The following is a 19,672-nucleotide window of genomic DNA, read 5'->3' on the forward strand; positions in this document are numbered from 1 at the left end:
ACACACACCAACACACACATTTTATAAATATCATATATATATAATATACAAAAACCGCAGAGATTTATTCACGCGAATAGTCGAACGACAGCAGATATATTTAAGGTTTTTTTTTTGTGCGTGTGTTACTGTGTTGTGTACCTACTTCAGGCACAGTTTTCGTGCACATCAAATGCACATCACACATGCCTAAAGACTGTGTACTCGTAAATTATATTTATACATAATATTATGTACTGCAGTGTACACTTGCAAAATACGAATTATTATTAAAGTTTTTCATTTGATTATTTTTGTCTGTTGATTCCGTTTATATTACTTTAATATTGCAACAACCTATAGTTACGACCAGTGTACCACACATGGGTTTACTTTTTCACTTTGACAGTGCAAGATTATTCGTAACGATTTTAAACGAAAATACTTCACTAAGAAATGTCTTTGATATTTACATATAAGATCGTGCTTTCTGAATTTATGTAGGAAAAAACTATAATGTAGTCACCATTTCATCTTCGAATACCCTAAGCTCAAGTCAGTGGTGGTTAGATCGGGCGATTTCGATGGCACGTTGAGGCGATTGAAAACTTAGTTAATTCCTTTTGATATGGACATTTCAAAAACAATAGTTTATTGCAACAGTAAATACTAAATAATAAATAATATTATTAAAGTCCTTCTTTTACCACCAGTTTAATTGACAAACGATAAATTGATATTGAGTAGTCTCCATGTTGAAGTTTTGTCAATTAGGTACTGGTCTAGAGTGTTTTATTCATATAGATAACCGTATATTTTACTTTCTATAATACAATGATAAAATAAAATAGGTACCTAGGAATAATTTTAAATATTATATTATATTCAAGTGGTGTAGTTATATTGAAATTTAATGTTTTATTATTTTGTGATAGCTAAAAACAATTTTTTTTCCTTTGTAAATCGATACTGTTGTTTAATGTTTTCGAGGTTAGTCATTTAAAAAGTTTAAAATTTAAGAAATAAAGCACTGTAGTTATTGTTGTAGACTACCCAATGCGAGAGTATTTGGTTCTCTGTTTTACGAGTTTATACTGGAAATCAGTTCATTTTATTCTGTACACTCAAATGAGTTTGTTTTATGATGTCGAAAAACAACCACTCAAAGTCAATTTCATGGTAATAATAACACGACGAACAAAAAATCGGTACAGCCGTACGACTATACCCATATAACGTACATAGGCAGTGTGCGCAGCTTCGATGATGTGTCTCTTGACTACCCACCTATTTGCTTATGTGAAAAAGTCTCGGGAAACGAAATTTATTATAAGCTTTAGATTTTCCGTTTCAATAATTATCACAACAGTGGATGAGTTAAAAGCAAATGTTTGATTAACGTTACACTAGAACGATTTGCATAATTTTCGTAGCCCATAAAAAAAAAAAAAACTATACCTAAGTATATTTTTGTCGCAAAAACACGCAGAGTCGTTTTTTCGTTCCTCGTTCGCTTTAACCACTGCGTCTCTGTCACTCGCCCGACGTCTGTTTGCCTCTTTGTCTCTGATGCAACTAACACGCACACGCACACACCCACCCACTACATATACACTGGCACGTTTCGGGGTCGTAATTGAATTATTTCACAGTTGCCTGGTCACAATTCGCGGAAGAAGCACCGGCGTGGCGTCCTCGGAGGGGACTCTCTCTCGAGATAAACTTTTATTGCGCGCGTCGTCTCCCGATGGTGACGCTATAAACGTGACTTTGCAGTTTGCGCGCCCAACGACACCGTGTGATCTTTATATATACTATTCACATTTCGAGCAACGCTAAACTAATCGTATTCACGCAGATCAAACGCGTATTTAAGCCTTGTACGTGGGGGGGGGGGGGCGCACCATATTCTCACATATACGACATGTAATGTGTGGTTGTGTCTGTGCGCACCTATATGCCGATATTATATATATGTATAGACGACTTCATCACTTGTGTGTCAATGAATAAGTTAAATCAAACGCTCGCGTGAATAGAACGGTTGATTTTATATGATGGTCCTACATCGGATGTCTGGTTATTTCACTATCTCTCTCTCTCTCTCTCCTATTATTGTTATTATTTAGCATTGTACACGTTCGATGTCAATGGACCCGTCTCGCTAACCTTCTAGAAACTTGAATCGCAATCAAGAGGCAGGAAAAAATCGAAAAATAAATACATAATATGAGACGCATACGACTATCTGATGCCGAATAAACGACGGGTGGTGCGTATGAAACAACAGCTGATGCAATATTCTCGAACCGTGGTGGACTGCGGACATTTGACTAATTTTCTTCAACGATATTAATTGCACTTATGGTTTTATTTTTTTTCATTTAAAAATTGAATATTGATTAAGCTAAAATTTGTTAGTTACGTTGCATTTTTGAGATGCACTTGATGGTTTTTGAAGTTTGTTCTTCATCGAGGCAGCCTTTGATGTCGCGTGGGAGATTAAGAATTGTGCTTGTGGTTTCACATTTCTCGAATATGCGTTTTATTGTGATGCCTGTTTGAGATGTATTTTATATTGGTGGATGTTCTTTGCTTATTGGAAAGGAATGCGAAGTAAAAGTGTCTGTCCACTCCGGCGATACTTGCGATTGCAATATCTTGATGTCGGACGAGGTCCGGAGATTATGATTTTATGTACTTTATATACCTACTGATAATATTTTATGAATACGCGAATCGATTTTTTACAATATCACCACACCGACCGTCGGCTTTTTTTGGCGTTCAATCACGGAGATTATTGTGTGATACGTCCGTAAGCCACCACGTGTGGGCAACGATAGGAGTAGACGGTAGGAGTAGAATTATTTTACTACTGTCATCATGGATTCTGTACAAAATTATATTATTGAATAGGTAACCACCAATAAATGTTATACGTTTCCTTACCGAATCCGGTCCGCATACCGATCGGATCTTATGATATGAAATGAACACAGGTGTCTATTTCACCAATACTATTGGTCGATGATTAAAGTTTCACAAAACTTTAAACGATTTTTTTCTATTTATGACACAGTGTCGGACTATTAAACCGTTTTTTAAACAACAAGAACTAGTGCAATAATGACATACGTGTATTAATATAATATACATTGTATTCCAACAGTTGTAACTCCGGTTGTAACAGTAAAATGTTAAATTATTAACTTACAATCAGGGGATCAAATAAATATAGTTAATAAATTATATAGGATTATCTTGACACGATAATATTATTATATTGTACCAATTATTGTTTAATGAAAACAAAATGTCGGTAAGTACTGTACTTCATTGAATTATTTCGGCACATCATATTAGGTATATAATAATATGTCTGTTGGTTTATTAAAACTCAAGTATCTCAAATATTTTTGGCTCGTCGTATATGAAGGAATATAACAACGATAACAGGAAAGAGGGAAAAATATCTGTCTTCGGCATTCTATGAAGAGGGTCTAAAACCAAGACCCCTTTTGAAGATGCCACATACAGTTGTCTTGTTCTGGTATACTCAACTATCCAGAGATAGAAACCTTTTTTTCTATTAAACCAAATTCTTCTAGACATTACTTTAATCATATAATAAAATAAATAGTTCAACATTTTAAAACTGCAGTGGTTACTCTACAAAATAATAATAACATTATTATTAAATTTCACAATCAATTTAAAGCTGTAATTTTTGAATAATATGTAATAACTTCAGCATTGTAATTTTGTGTTATTAGTGTTATATTTCAAATATAATTTAAAGCAATAACAATTATTATTCAAAAAAAGTTATTCATAAACAAGTCGCTACAATATTTCAAATTTAAGTATTTAATGTAAACATGAACAAAATAATTGATCAGAACACAGAAATTAAAAAAAATATCCTGCTATCGATAATTAGGTAGGTAGTTGAACTCAAATAAATTATAGATCTTATTGAAAAAATATATATTTTATCAAAAATTGTATACCCTTACAACAAAAGACTATTAAAAAATTTTTTAAAACCTTAAGTTGTATAATAAACAATAAGTGTCTTACGTAAAAATAAATCATCGTGTAACCGTAAATATTGTCTATTATTTCATTTAATAGCGCAAATACCTAGATAAACAACATATTATATTTTGAAAGTATTTAATCACTGTAGGTTTTTTTTATATAAAGACCTTAGAACTTAAATATTCAATTTATAAAAAAAAAAAACGACGAGCTGGTTACTAGAAAAGTTACTATACATAGTTACAATATTTTTGCATTTTAAGATTATTTTTCGATTAATATTATGAATGAATTTTTAACTTACAATATTTTTACATTCTATTGATTAGCTCGGTAATGCTATTATACTTCCCTGATGATGAAATTATGGCTATTAGATTATAGAAAGTTTTCAATATCGACTGAATATTGATCAGTTAAATTCTCGTGTTTTTGGTATTTCGACATTCGTTTTACTACTCATAATGTATATAATATTTCGTAATCTATATTTAACACATATAATAAGGGTGTCTTACTTTGATACTAAGTTTCACACATGTTATGGCATGTATATATCCGATGGATCATTTTCTTGACAGTCACTATTCTTATCACAAGATTAAAATTACATTATATTTTTTAAGCATCTGCCAAAAAAGTTATGATGACCTATAAGCTAACGTAAAGGTTTACATTAAAAAAGTATTTTAATATTTTATCAAATAATATAAATTACATTTTTTTTTTCAATTTCATTTTCTGAAAATAGATCACACAAAGTTATTTTACGTTGTATTATATTTATTCTTGTTATGATATGGTGTAATGAAAAAAAAAACCGGGACAATTTGCACGTAATATAGATCGATATTTTTATAGACTATTTATATGTGGGTTGGTGCGTATTATCTTCTTAGACCCGAAGACAATGAGACTATTAACGTTCTAAAAATAAAAACAATAAAGGACACGTTTAAACACAAAACTTGTATATTGATAAAAAAAATCACGCAATATGTAAGCAGGACTTTGAAAGCATTTATACAAATAAATAAAAAAAAACCGTTCTTACAATTTTTAGGTACGGTTTATCTCTTTTTTTTTTCAATAATATGAGTTCAGATAACGTCTTACGAAAATCGGTAGGTTTATTTTACACGTTCCTTAAGATACGATTAGATTTGTCGTCAGATTTTTTTTCTTTTCGGATGACTGTTGTTCAGATTGTCACGGCGCATCGAGTTTTTTCACCGTCAAAGCGGCGAACTTTTCGTGTGGTCCTCGACGAACACAAATAGCAACACACACGCACAATATATATATATATATATATACGCCGCCGAACAAAAAAAAAAATCACAGGGCGTAACAAAAGTGACAAAAGTCCACAGTGCGTACTAACACGCATGAGTACGTAAACATGTGCCTGTGTGTGTGTGTGTGTGTGTCATTCTTAAACGTTACACTGATGTTATAGGTGGGGTGTGTGTGTGTGTGTGTGTGTACACAATAAGAAGAATACGCAAAGGCGGTGAGTGGAAAGGGTTGCAGAGAAAGGGGATGGCATCGTCGCCGCCGTAAGGTGAAAGCTGTGTAGGAACGACGGAGGACGTCGATTTATCGTCTCGGACTTAGCCGAGTGCTGTGTAAATCTCGAATTTCATCTCTAAAAACGAGAAGGGGTGGCTGCGCGGAGGGGAGGAGACGCGCAGTTTTTAAGGAGAAGGACGCGGCTCGGAAAATCAGCTTTCGGGAGGCTGCCACTCCGTACCTGGAATTAGCGTCATTAATCGCCCAATAAAACGCGCTGTCAGCTCCGCAACTGCCACTGCCGTCGTTGTTGTAGTCATCGCCTGTAGTAGCAGTTCGCGGGTACCGCCACTGCAGGGTCCGCCCACTGCTCGCACAAGGAATGACTAAAAATTTATCACTCTAAAAACTCCACTCTCACATGCTTCGTCCCAACCCTTCGCCCCCGCAGGTTTTCCACCCGTTTTTACGCCTTGTTTGACCGAAAACCCAACAATACTCCGCCGCCCATAGTGCGTTGATCAGATTTACTCGTCGTGTGCGTTTGTGATATATTATACATGCACCACGTCCTACAACACGCGTATGTATAAAACCGAAAACTTTTCTCTCGCCTTTGCACCTCGATCACTTTCCGACCCCGTGGCATATTTGTTCTTCTCGCAGCCCTACTATACATCTACTCGTCGGCTAACAACCGATACGAAAAAAAAGATCATTTGCTCTAGCACAAATAATACGAGAATAAAAGCGGTCGTCTAAAGTTTATCACCCCCGTAATCGATACTTTTTCGATGACGATTCAACATTTTCGATAGTGCAGCCTTTTCCGGTGGTTTATATACCTTTTCGACTTATTGCGGTTTGCTTTGGATTTTCGTTCTACGCCGTGGAAAGAGAGTACTTTCGAGAGATAAGGGTTTAAAATTAATATCGCGGCCATTTGCCGTCCCATAATATAAGTGTCCGATTCTCGCCTCTCCTTCTCGCCGATAAGATAAAAATATACCACTCCTCCGGACGATTTAATGACGTACAGGAAAAAAAAAATGTACATCGCTTAATAACATAAACTCTGTGGTATATCTCTCGGCAGTCGGCGGGATACGACTATCGAGTGTTGAAAAATGTCATCCACCGCGTCAAGTGAGACCGATGAGAGACTTGCGGAGAGACGAGCGAACAGCAGTCGTACGAAATCGATTTTCAGACAGTTTAACGGCACTCGACTAAAGCCGTTCATCCGTAATATTATATATTGTACGTACATTAACGCGTATAAACATGTATTTATAGAATATCAATATTTAATAATAGCTATGTAGCGTTAGGGATGTTTGAGACGTCGTTACAACCATCTACAACGGATTGAATGAAGCGCACATAAATAATATCACAACAGTGACAATATTATTATATGTTATTAATGAGTTCTTCGTATTGTTTTTGTGAATTTTAAAATGATAATTTGTCGAACGAACATCGCTGGTTAATCTGACATAATATTATGTTCCACGGAAACCTCCCAATTATCCGATTTCTTGGCCTGGATAAGTGGTGAACATTTACCCTGTGATCATTATAGTGTTCATATATTGGTTATCGAAAAATATATAGTCTCGAATAAGTGATCTTCTCAATAATTAAATGGCGTACCTATCCCTATTAATGAGATGGCAAATGGACAATTATTTCAACCAAAATGTACCAATCTTTTGTCAATCATACAGGTAAACCTGATAAAACGATAAGACTTCTGAAAACTGATTTGAATTCGTTAATATGTCTATTTGAGATCGATCAGGCCACTTTTTTAACATTTCGTTCCTGAGCTCCTATACATTTTGTTTGAATACTTGATTATTCGAAAATTAAATTAAATATCTTAAAATGTGGCCTGATCGATCTCAAGTAGACATGTTAACGAATTCAAAACAGTTTTCAAAAGTCTTATCACGTTATCGGGTCAATTGGTATGATTGACAAAAAGTTGTACAAATTATCATAAATTGTTTACCATTCACGTACGCAATGCCTTGGCGGTGATCAAGTATTCCATACTCCATGCCACGAGAGAAGTAACCCGACCAAATCACGGACAGTCGAATCCGCGCATTCCCTACCTATTTGTCATGTCGACGTTGCACGATCACGACCGTCAAAGGTCGGCAACGTTATACAGTAATACTATTAGTATGTATAATTTTGTAAAGTGGGAGCCTCGGAACGGTCTCTGCCGTCAGTCTGCATACGCTTAGCGGGTTACTTCTCTCGTGGCACGGAGTATAGGTACCAAGGCTTGTACTTGCACGTGCGGGAACGCTCTGCTATTTATTTACACACTGTCACACATACTAATATTATCACTTACAACTCGTACATTTTAAAGACCCGCATGCATACAATTCGAAAATTGCATGTTATTTAGAACTCCTTAAAAACTGTCAGTTTGCGGTCCACTTAATGAATTGCTCTGTATATTTTATATACGCTTAGATAGTAATAACAGCAACGTCATTGATGTGACAGAAGAGGTTTGACATATTGGTATTTCGAAAACGCAAACAGTTGTATGTTATATATATTTTATTCTAATACATGCTGTTTGTAGTTTTTATCGAGTGCCTATTGTCATAAATACGCCGCCAAAACGTTTAAGTTGACATAATTTATTTTGCGACAATTTCGTATAAAACGATGAAATGGATATTAACAAATGAATGTCCCCTATCGAAATGCCCATCCGACTTCTATTTATGTCATACGCCTGCTATAATATATTATAAAATACATTTAAATCATAGGTGGTGAACGGGAGGGGGGGGACTTAGTCCCATTAAATGGTATGTGTTATTGGATTTTTTTTTGTGTCTGACGACACTTTTTATGTTAGAAAAAATTCTCACATCATCAACATCAAAGAAAGTTTGTAGTTGGACATTGAATCTAGTTTGTACATAATATTGTAAGGGTGGGCTAAATTAGACATTTTCCAGTCACTGTAAATAGTATTCGAATAAATATATTCAAATAAAAGTATTTAAATACTTTTTATTTATTTGAATACTATTTTAAATACTCTTTATTTATTCGAATAATATTTCACAAACTTTTTGAAAAAATATTCGAAATATTATTCTGAATATTATTTTTTAAATGTATTTGGAATACATTAATACTCATTTATTCGAGAACGTATTCCGAGTTTAAAATAAAAATATTCTTCACAAGACTGTCAGTAACTTACAAGATTATCGGGAATAACAAAAACAAAAAATTTACTAAAACACGGAAAATTTGTTTATACAAATTTTACATGTTCAAATTGTATTAGTTTTTATACGGCTTATGAGTGATACATTGTTTGTTTGTGAATATAAATAATAGAATATGAAGTAAAAGTTTCTCAAAATAATTTTGTTTACACCAATTAAAAATATAAAAATAAATATTCATCATTTTTCTTTACAATCTTTTGAATTTAAAATGTTGACGAATTGCGAAAACTTGCAAACATTTTTGTTGTTAAGAACGAATTTAGTTTTAACTTTTATACCTAAGTTTTGAAAATTTTACATAGTTTTTCATAAGTTTCCCTCACTTAAATTAGGTAAAAATAAATATTTTATAATGTATTTTAAAACTTTTAGAATTTTTTAGTCAAAACATTTATATGTTAGAACTATGATCAAAATTCTATAGTAAAATATTTAAATGCATTTATTTTTTTTACTTTATGGAAAGTTTGGAAGACATTTAAATCCCATCCGTCCAATAATTATGGGCACTGTTTTACCGGACACGTAGGTATTGTATAACTATCTCAACTACTATAATAATATTGATATAGGTACGTGTGATTATGTTTCAACGACTATAAAGTGCGTTTATCTTAAGTATACGTGATTACACATTACTCGTAACTGTTTAGTACTTTTATGGGTGTTACCGTAAAGTTTGAGTTCAAGGCGTCAAAAAGGCAATACAATAAATATGTTTAGTACTCTTTCAGGATCTTTTTGAGATGCCGTCAAATCGCTGAGTGCCGTTTTCAAATTTAAAGTCGACCTGATATCAAACCGTGTTCTCTTTTTTTCTTTCACGAATACCTATAATTGCAATCATTATTCATAAACTTTTCTAAATAGACTTTCCAAAGTTTTATTTGTGTCTCCCCATCCGCACTTGTAAACTACTTTTAGTTTTTCTACATAATATGTTAAGAGTGACATGTATTGGGCAATTATGATTTTCGATCATGCTCCTATAATCTCAAGTTAGTTTAGTATAATATATAACATGTATTTACCTATAGTAATAATATTATATTCACTGGATGATTTATACCAACGCAAGAAAATCACCATTTTTCAATATTTACAATTTTTTTCCGTAATATACAAAATATTATCTCGCGGTAATGACACCTTTTCATCGAAAATTATTAATTTCTGTACTATAATTACACGGTATGACATGGGCACGTGTATTCGTCAAATAAATTCATCAACCGGAACATGAGAGTACGCAATATTATAGGCACCGAGTGTGTACATCGAGTTAAAAAAAATCCACGCGAGTTGTTGGCTTATAACGAATTTTTAATTAGCAATATTCGAGAGCATTTTGTCGAATGGCATTCCGCAATGACATTGGATACAATCGTATGAAAATATGTTTGACAAGGCCGGGAAAGCTTTTCATGGATACGGTCGACACTCGAGTAAGTACTCGACACTAAACCACTATTATATTATATGCTATTATAGTGTTGTATTATTATGCTGTAAATCCGGTAGGTTGATGTCGGGTTCGAAAGTCGATGACACGATTAATAACTGAAGTGTATACATATTGATATAATACCTATATTATGTTCTATGCGACATACTCGTAATTTAAAATATTTCAAAAGTTGTAATTGAGTTATATTAACCCTATACGGTTATTATAATATATTTTACGTTTGGAGATTTCCAGATGTCGTAGAAATTTAAAAAAAAAAATGCTGATTTATGGAAGGGGGTACAGTATTTGTTAGAGTATTCTGAAAGGGGTACTGGTTATATAACTATTATACTAACTATGATCATACTATGAAGTGTAATATTTTAATATGACTATGATAATTATTGTCGAGTTGAATAACACAAAAATGTACTCCCGTAAATTGATGATGACAATGCCTTATGCATCATTCCAGAAATTATTATATATTTTTCAGGAAAATTTATAATTTTTTAAGTTGGTAGAACACGATAACTGTAGGAGTATAATATGTACCTATTTGCACTTGAAGAAAACCCATGTCGTTGTACAAGATGGCCGAATAGTGCATAACAACAAAAGTTTGCAGTTGAAGTTATGAAAACCTAAAAAACACATTAAATATTATATAGGGCGCTGACCGTAATAGAGAATTTAGTGTTCAGTAGAAAAACAATATTATAAACAGCTTATATATTATTATTCCGATTTAGGTGTTTTCCCCCTCAAAAATTATTTGGAAATACATGAAACAAAATGTTGTACAGAAACTGAACTTCAGTGAAAAACAAAATCCTCTTAGCGTTGAATTCCTTGTACTGCCAAATAATATTATAAATACGTCAAATTTCAATAAAGACTTGCTTTTTTTTCTACACTATTATTGTGCCAGCTAAATGACTTCAAACGTCTTTTTAACAAATATTCAATCGACTACTGGTCGCGTCTGTAAGTAATAATGATATACTATTGATACTCCATCTCAAATTAGCATGAACTGGTAATTTAGCCCCGGAACATTAAACCAATTTAATTTAAATACGTACTTTTAATCAGGAAAAAAACTAAAGGGGAGTTTCCAAAAGGTAAACTTAACAATATTTGAACTTTTTTGTTTATTCATAACAATAGGTAGATTATGTGCATAGTATTGGTTGTCTAATCGTAATATGTAATAATAATGCATATTATATGTACTGAATATTATGTCTTTTTACAAAGGTATGAATACAATTTGTCTTATAAGCATTTTTTAATCGGGTTCCCTTGCCGAGATAAAAATATACGTAAACGCTTTTCTAATATATTAATCAAATTTGCTTATCGTTAAGTACTGTACCGTCGATCCTATAGTCATCGGATAACATTTCTGAAAACATATTTGAATTCGTCATGAAGTTTGCCAGTAAACGCCTCAACCACTTTTTTGAAATTTAACTCTACAACACATTAAAATTCGATTTTTAAATTATTTTGAATATTGAGAGTTTTAAAATGTTAATATACCTAATATTGAAGTGAAAATACTGATTTTAAAACGTCAGAAAGTCATACACGCATAGAAAACGAGTGTCTATTCAACTTTTTTAAAACGGTCTGTATATCGAATCCCACAAAGTAAATACATTACGATATTATGTAAGCCTCCTCTAAAACCCCGCGGCGAACGGTCGATGTATTTAATTTCAACGGAAGACAATAATAATATAGTTGTAATTGTGAATTAGTCGAACCCTATATATTATACCATATAATCGCTCGACAAATTCCAAACACTTTTACAGAGCCATCGTCGGACTCGTAGGCGTGAAATGCACGTGGTCTTTTACCCACGCACTGCTATATGCGCTACGGCACCCTGCAAATTTCGAAAATCCAAACACCCGTCGTGATGTAGCGGCTATCGACTGCTGCACACATCGCATTATTACATAATAATATTATTATCGTATATGGTAAATGCAGACCATCACGGAATGCACATGCTGCCGTGTCAGATTTTAAACGACGAACGTCGTCACCCGCATTCGACCAGATTTTCGCCTTGATCCCCCCCGCGAGGGCGTTTAAAGCAGACAAAACGTTTGTTGTGACAGTTTATATCGCGCCGACTGTGTGACACATTTAAACACACGATGGTGGCTGTACAGCTTTGGTCGACAGAGAACTATTGCGTTCATCTGTCACGCATAATGATTTGTACGATGGAACCTCTGAATACCGGACAATCAAGTTCGTTGAAAGTCTGTCCGCTATTCGGAGTGGTGTACGCTATATTCAGATACATCAAATCGTAGAGCGTCTGTATCTGTATATTACATGATATCTGAGAAAAACAAATAAAACCAGGAATTTTAAACACAAACCAACGTTTTTAAAGTTAACCTATGAAGCAGTGTGTTTTATGATATTATATTATATCAGATTGTGCGGACGTATACATAAAAAAAAATGGTGCTGACGAAGAGATGATGGCCTACGAGTGCCGCAGTCCAGATTAAATATTTTTACGATTTTAACTCAATTTTTTTCTACGAAAGATTATAATATTGGAATCGTACAAGGGCCCAGCCTGTCACGTAACACCAAGGTTTTCTGCGAGGAATATCCTACGGTTACATTACATTTTGTATTTTTTACAATAGATTTTAAATGTCCGCACGTACGACTTTCAATATAATAAGTTTATCGATTTCGTATAAGTGCCACGCAAAAAGTACCTACCTATATTATTCGTCTTGTCGAAAATCAGTGAATAAAAAAAAAAACAAATCAATTTGAATACGCACTCCGCCTCGCGTGTATATATATATATATATACCTTTACTTCCGTTCGGGTCGTTCTCTGGGTCGGTTCGTGAGACAAAAAAAAAATAATAACAACAAATACGATGAATCCGATGGGATTCGGTTTAACGAAGAATCGCGGTCGTAAACTTTTATTTTAATTGAATGTAATGCGCTCGTGTGAAGATGACGCTGCAATAAATACTGCTGCACGTCTTAAAAAATATTAATCACTACAATAGGTACCGATTGTATATGTACAAAAAAAGTATTAAGTCGCCGCCGTCATCGTAAACAGTCTTCACTCGAGTTTCGCTCGGTGCGGACGTGCTAATATTTATTATTATTATTATTATTATTATTTTCATCTCACGTTTTAGTTTTGCAAATTTCCGCGAGAATGACACTGCCACGGCAACGTTTAAAATATGTTCGAAATGGACCGGACTCTTGTGCGTGTGTGTGTGTGTGTGTGTGTGTGTGTGTGTGGACATCGTGACCCGAATGTGAAGCTCCTCCGGTGGAAAACAGATTAACATTTTTCCGAACGACCGTTCGGCTCAAACCCGAATAACCTTTATGTCTCCTAAGAAATGTCCCCGCGGATACGGAGAGAGTGAACGCACATAAAAAAAAAAACGAAAAAACGGAGCCGGTCCATTTGTAACGGGTAATGCTGGTAATAGTATAATATTTTATTATCGCGCCATATCACTTTATACCGCGGTTTCACACACCGACGATTTCTGTTCACGTGCGTACTTCTTCCGTTTCAACCCCATAGAGTAAACCTTACGGGTTTCCATTCGCGATTATTATGACCTGCACACTTGTTGCCCCGTGAAATACTTTGCACAGGCCTTATTCCGAGATCTTTGCGATCGTATAACGAGTTTCTTCGTCCTTCTCGCTCTACCCGATTCGATAGATCTATTAAACTCCCATTAAACTCTCGTTGTAAATCACATAATAATAATATATTACGTGAATTTAATATTGATACGCGTTTCTATACCAGTACGATATATTTACCGAATTATTAAATATTTTATCCACTGTTTTGCATAAACGTTCAGCTGACGTTCCTCGGCCGATGATCGTTTTGTAACGGACTGTTTGCAAGGTTTTTTCATTGCCCAATGTATATGCGATGTATTTTTATTGAGTAGGTACCATTTTTTTTTTTTGAATAATATTGTCCAGTCATTAAATCAACAAAACCGTTTGTTCGTATAACATATTTTTTCAATTAATCAGAGTAGAAGAAAACAAAAGCAGTGACCCGTGTGTATTTGAAATGAAATACTAATATGAACCCACGGACAACGAATCCAATATGGCCAAATTACTTCATCAGATTATAGCTGAAATCAGTTTTATTTCAAAATTGGACTTTCTCGAAACAATAGTTATAGTGATTAAATATGTTTTTCTTCTTTTATAAACTTCGATAGACGAGTATAAAAAGGAAATTTCTGTACTCTGTGTGTGCGAATCTGAAAGCATATTACAAAATATGTTTTTTTTTTTATATACGTAATATAAGGCTTGGTATATATACACAAATTAATTCCTATTTTATATTAATCAAGATAATGTTATGTAAACGTCAACATTTTGTCCGCACTAAGAGTCGTGTCTAAGGATTCCATTATAAAATGCAATTAATTTTAATCTTTACAAATTTAATGATTTTTAGAAATGGATGAATAAAACCCTATACAAGCTCATTCTACAAAGCTATTTGATATGAACTCGATTTAATTTAATATTAATTTAATTAATCATGTACACAACAATATTTAAATAGTGATTATAGTTTATAATTAACAAAAATACATAAGTGAAAAATTATTGAAAAATAACAACATTCAAATCTTATGAAATTCAAAGTCATACAAACATGTACAAATCAATAATACAATTTAATTTCTACTAAAGTTTATTTACAGCAGTTAGGTATTAATATTATACTACTGCATATTTTATTTATATTTAATAGCTATAACTACAACAAGAATGTGGAACTGCAGGCAGGCCATTTACAATTTGTATATGGTCAATCCTAATTTTTAGAATTTAATACTATGTAACTTAACATTTTAAAATCAAATTTTAACATTTCGAGCATATCTTTATCTGATTTATTATATTATATTATGTAGCTTGATGAACGTAGATATTATTAATTATAATATTATGCTTATGTTTTATATTTCAAGTTTGATAAAAAAAAATTTAATTTTTAAATAATCAATTTTAAAAAATAAATGCAACTATTAATAATTATTTATAATGACTGTTTATCTTTCTTTACACATTAGTGTTGTTTTTTTTTTTTTGTAACATCGACAACTCTGCCGAAACTGCTCAAACATTGCATCGAAAATGATATAAAAGTCTAGTCCCATAAACTTTTAACTTTAAAGTAATACAAATTTTTCTCTAGTAACTTTTATTTGCGCTATTCCTACAGCAAATGATGAAAATGTACCTATTACTTCATAATATAGTATTGTCTTAATTTCTATAAGTATCTAGGAACAAAATTAAAATGCAATAAAACCAAATTAAACCGTGTGTGAGATTCCAAGGCGGGAAAAAATGAAGATATTTTATCTTCTGCGGTTGCTCCTCAAATATGTGCGACGACGAAGCAATAATTATATAATATACGTATGAGTTTATAATTTATTGTAGGATTACCCGCAGACTCGCAATACAATCAGAGCATAGTCGTACAAGCACTACCGATTATACACGTCATTATCGAGTTAAATACGGTCGTCGAGTGTGCTTGGCCGGGAATCTAGGAATTAAATTAACTAAATATAATTACCAACTACCCGCTGGAGATGCGCTATTGTAGGGAATTACAGTAGATAGGTAGGTTATAGGTAGTTTCTAGAACGAGAGACCGAAGAAATAATAGTACCCAGAGGTCGGTGGGCTCCGTAGGCAGGTAGTCTGCAGGTACGTGTTCTCGACTACAAATCACGTGGATTTGAAGTTTTTCTAATCATATAATATAACTTACCGCGTACATCCGTTTAAATTACGGCTCGCAAAACCATTAAAACGGCGAGTGATGATGACTGGCGGGTGCGTGTGTGGAGGGATGTGCAACCCGGAGAGGAAAAAAAATTCTTACCGTTGATTATAATTGGTCTTTGTAATCAACGGAGGCGGTTTTTATACCGACGCTGCGTTTCTGTCGAGTTCTTTCTTTTATTATGGGACTCGTCCCGCGCATATAATATACCACATTTAGACGAATGACTTTCACTGGGTACTCGTTTTCCATCGTTGTCAACGCGTTACCCATTTCCCTGGTAGGAAATCAAATTGCCGTATTATCTCAATCTGCGAACTTAAGGCGGAAAATATTGCTTCCATACCGCGGTTTAGTCCGACTGCGGAATTATTCGCAGTCTGAGCCGATAAGACTCGTTTCTCTCGCAGGGCGATAAATAATTACACGTCCATAAAATCGCGTGTAATAATATTAAACTGTCGTGTGTAATTCACGAACTCTGACCGAACAGCCTCAGAGTGTTGTCGCCATAGAAAAATGCAATGGTTTGTCATCGCCTCCCTTTCATCAACGTAAGAATAAACGTACGAAAAGCGCCTACGGCTGGTCTTGAAAATCTTAAGCCAAGACGGTTGTGCCGACGATCGATATTCGCCTGAAGCACAATATGGTTGCAGCTTTCAGCGCGCCTTAATATTCTTCGCAGTAATCGTCGTGGACGATTTGTTTAAATTACACAAAAACGAATTTATTGCGAAAAATAATAGTAATAATAAAAGAAACATGTTTTAGAACCTGTAATTGTTTAATTAACAAACGGTGAGCTTACGGCCGTGGGACGGCTCATGCCTCGTACGGAATAATAAACTGGCAGTTTCATTAAAAGCATCGGAACGGAGAAGAAAAGAAAACGGAAGTAGAAAACCCATGCAAACGTTTATTGTTATTCGTTGTTTAGGGAAATGTAATTTCGTTAATTGAACTGGCTCGATGCCTGAGAAGGACTTTGGGCACTCGCGTAATAGTCACCCAAAACGGTGTAAGCACCTCGTGTATACAGACAACTATGACTATACACCTCGTTGCGTTGTCGTCGTGAAATGACTCTCACTTTGTTCTCGTCTCTTTCATTTTCTTTTTCTTTTTTTCCCGTACATAATCCGCCACGCTTATTATAATAATGTCTTCTCGACACTAATCTCCAATTGGCAAATGTTGTTTCAGGTTCAAACTTACCGATCCCGAAGACGGATTCGACGAAAATGGATCCCAGATTCAACGGTACGTTACAAAACGTAACAGCCACGGTTGGCCGGAGAGCCACCTTATCGTGCACCATCGAAAATCTAGGGGCGCACAAAGTGAGTAGTTCTTCACGTATTTATCGTATTTAAATATTTTGTTTGTTGAGCCATTATAGTTAAGCTACCGGGTAAAGGCTGATGAAACAAATTTCAATACATATAACACATATATAGAAATGAACCTTGACGATATTAGGGATCAATGTTTTCTGGAAATGATTATTTCTGGAAAAACCGTATTGCTTAAATGATTTATCTCATTTCCATATTTCGGGATTTAAATGGTTTTATTCCTTAAAATGTCATCCATTGCAATACTTAGAGAAGAGATTATTAAAGCATATTATACATTTATAAAACCAACATGAATTTCAGAGAATTCTAGGTACGTGAGAAAAACGTTATTTTTTGTTAGTTTGGATTACAACAATTGTTATTTTTTTACCCTCCATAATAATTATTATTAGGTACATGAATAGTTTAAATGAACGATACAATTAATAATAGTTATTTGTTCTAAATTTTCAATGCGTTTAAAAAAATGAATTTTAAAAAAAGTTGTTTACTGGTAAATACTTCCAATCTACATAATATTATGTTATTGTTGGTATACTATATTTACTTTCAATTTAAATATTTTATATAGAGCGTGTCTAGAAAGTTTCAAAATATTTTTTACTATTTGAGTTTATGAAGGCATTTCTTAGAAACATCTTAATAAAAGTGTTAAATCGTGACAAAAATCATTTTAATTACATTTTACAACAGTTTGTATTATACAACAGTTATGTTATTTTATGTTCCTCACAAAGTCCAAACATATAAATCTCACAAAAATCCGTATTTTTTATCAGGACTAACCGTTTTTCTGTTTATAATATTATGTGAAGATACCTTCGTATAAAATGTTCTATTTGAATAAAATTTTACAAAAAAAAAAAAAAAAACAGTGAAATGAAACATCGGCACAATGCTTACATACATATTATTATGTTGTTTGGGTTAAAATCGCTATTCGCATTTGTGTTATACCATTATAATATTGTAACAATATACAAAGAAAGTTTTTATAAAACCCTTCGACCGTTGGTTACACGGAGTTTCAAGAAAATTGTATGAGAGACAACATTAGCAGTGGTGGGAGGTAAGGCACTAAGAAAAATACTTCACGAACAATTTTCACGTTCAAATACTTTAATATTATTGTTTTTGTCAAAAAGCTTTTCCGCGAACGATAATATTGTGATAACCATTAAACGTCTATAGTTTAATTACCTACTTCATTGGTACTGAATAAATGAGTCATACATTCAAAAAGTAGTCCACTTAATAAAGGTATAAGTACTCGTATATTTAACCGAAATGGTGAAATACTATAAAATAATATTATTTTCTACACCCGTTTACACGACGCCGGCGATACACTTACACGACACAATATGTGTATCCGAAAACGTTTTATTATAGTGTACGAACCGCCAATAATATAATAATAACAGAAGCTGCCGTGAGCCGGGCCTGGGGGTCGTAGCCGAGAAACGTTTCGTTTTTATCGTAACTTCCCGCACCATTCCTCTCGCCCATCAGTCTGTCCCGGAAAAGTCGCAAAAACCGTGTGTTTCGCCCGTCGATTTGTGCGATTTCGATAAAGCGGTGTTTGTTTTATAATTAGATCATGCCGAAAAGGGGTTGTCGGGCAGCCACGTTCGGGGAGAGGGGCGGTGGTCCTATGGAATTTAGACGTGGCGCGTGGATCCTCTTCTCGTCATACTAATTAACTCAATTATAATTTGGCAATAATGTTGGGTACACAATCGGCGGTTCGTATTTCCGCGCGGTTGTATGCGATACGACTAGGTCGCAATGTTGTCACCCTGCCGCCCAGCCGCCGAAAAGTGTGCGAGCGAACTTTGTACCTCCAGAGTGGGGACGGTCTCGACACAGTCGTGCCTCCAGCTATCCGCACCCGCCGCTATGAAACGTCGTCGTTTTTGAGCCGTCTAGGCAACAAGTTGTGTTTCCGCCGTCTTGGCAATTTTGTTTGTAACCCACATGTTTACCTAACGCGACCCGGTGCGCCGTCACCGTCTTTGTGTCATATTTTGTTCCGTGCACCCGAGCCTCGCTGCTCACTAACTCGTCGTGTATAACCGTTTACGCGTTTCGAGTTCCGGCCGTCTGTGCCGACACCACGGCTTAATTTTTTGTGTCCGTCGCCCGTCCGATCATCGCAGTGCGACCCCGA

At 34.3% G+C, this 19,672-nt stretch overlaps 1 protein-coding gene across 2 annotated transcripts in view; it reads left to right on the forward strand.

The window, feature by feature from the left end:
• LOC100164469 (lachesin-like) overlaps positions 1–19,672 on the forward strand; it is a 235,666-nt gene that overhangs the window by 40,256 nt on the left and 175,738 nt on the right. For both annotated transcript variants that reach the window (XM_001943368.5, XM_008187244.3), the window contains exon 2: positions 17,348–17,484. In XM_001943368.5, the coding sequence (XP_001943403.2) occupies positions 17,348–17,484 (137 nt within the window). The remainder of the gene's footprint in view (positions 1–17,347; positions 17,485–19,672) is intronic.

The sequence above is a fragment of the Acyrthosiphon pisum genome, chromosome A3 (assembly GCF_005508785.2).
Source record: "Acyrthosiphon pisum isolate AL4f chromosome A3, pea_aphid_22Mar2018_4r6ur, whole genome shotgun sequence".
NCBI lineage: Eukaryota > Metazoa > Arthropoda > Insecta > Hemiptera > Aphididae > Acyrthosiphon > Acyrthosiphon pisum.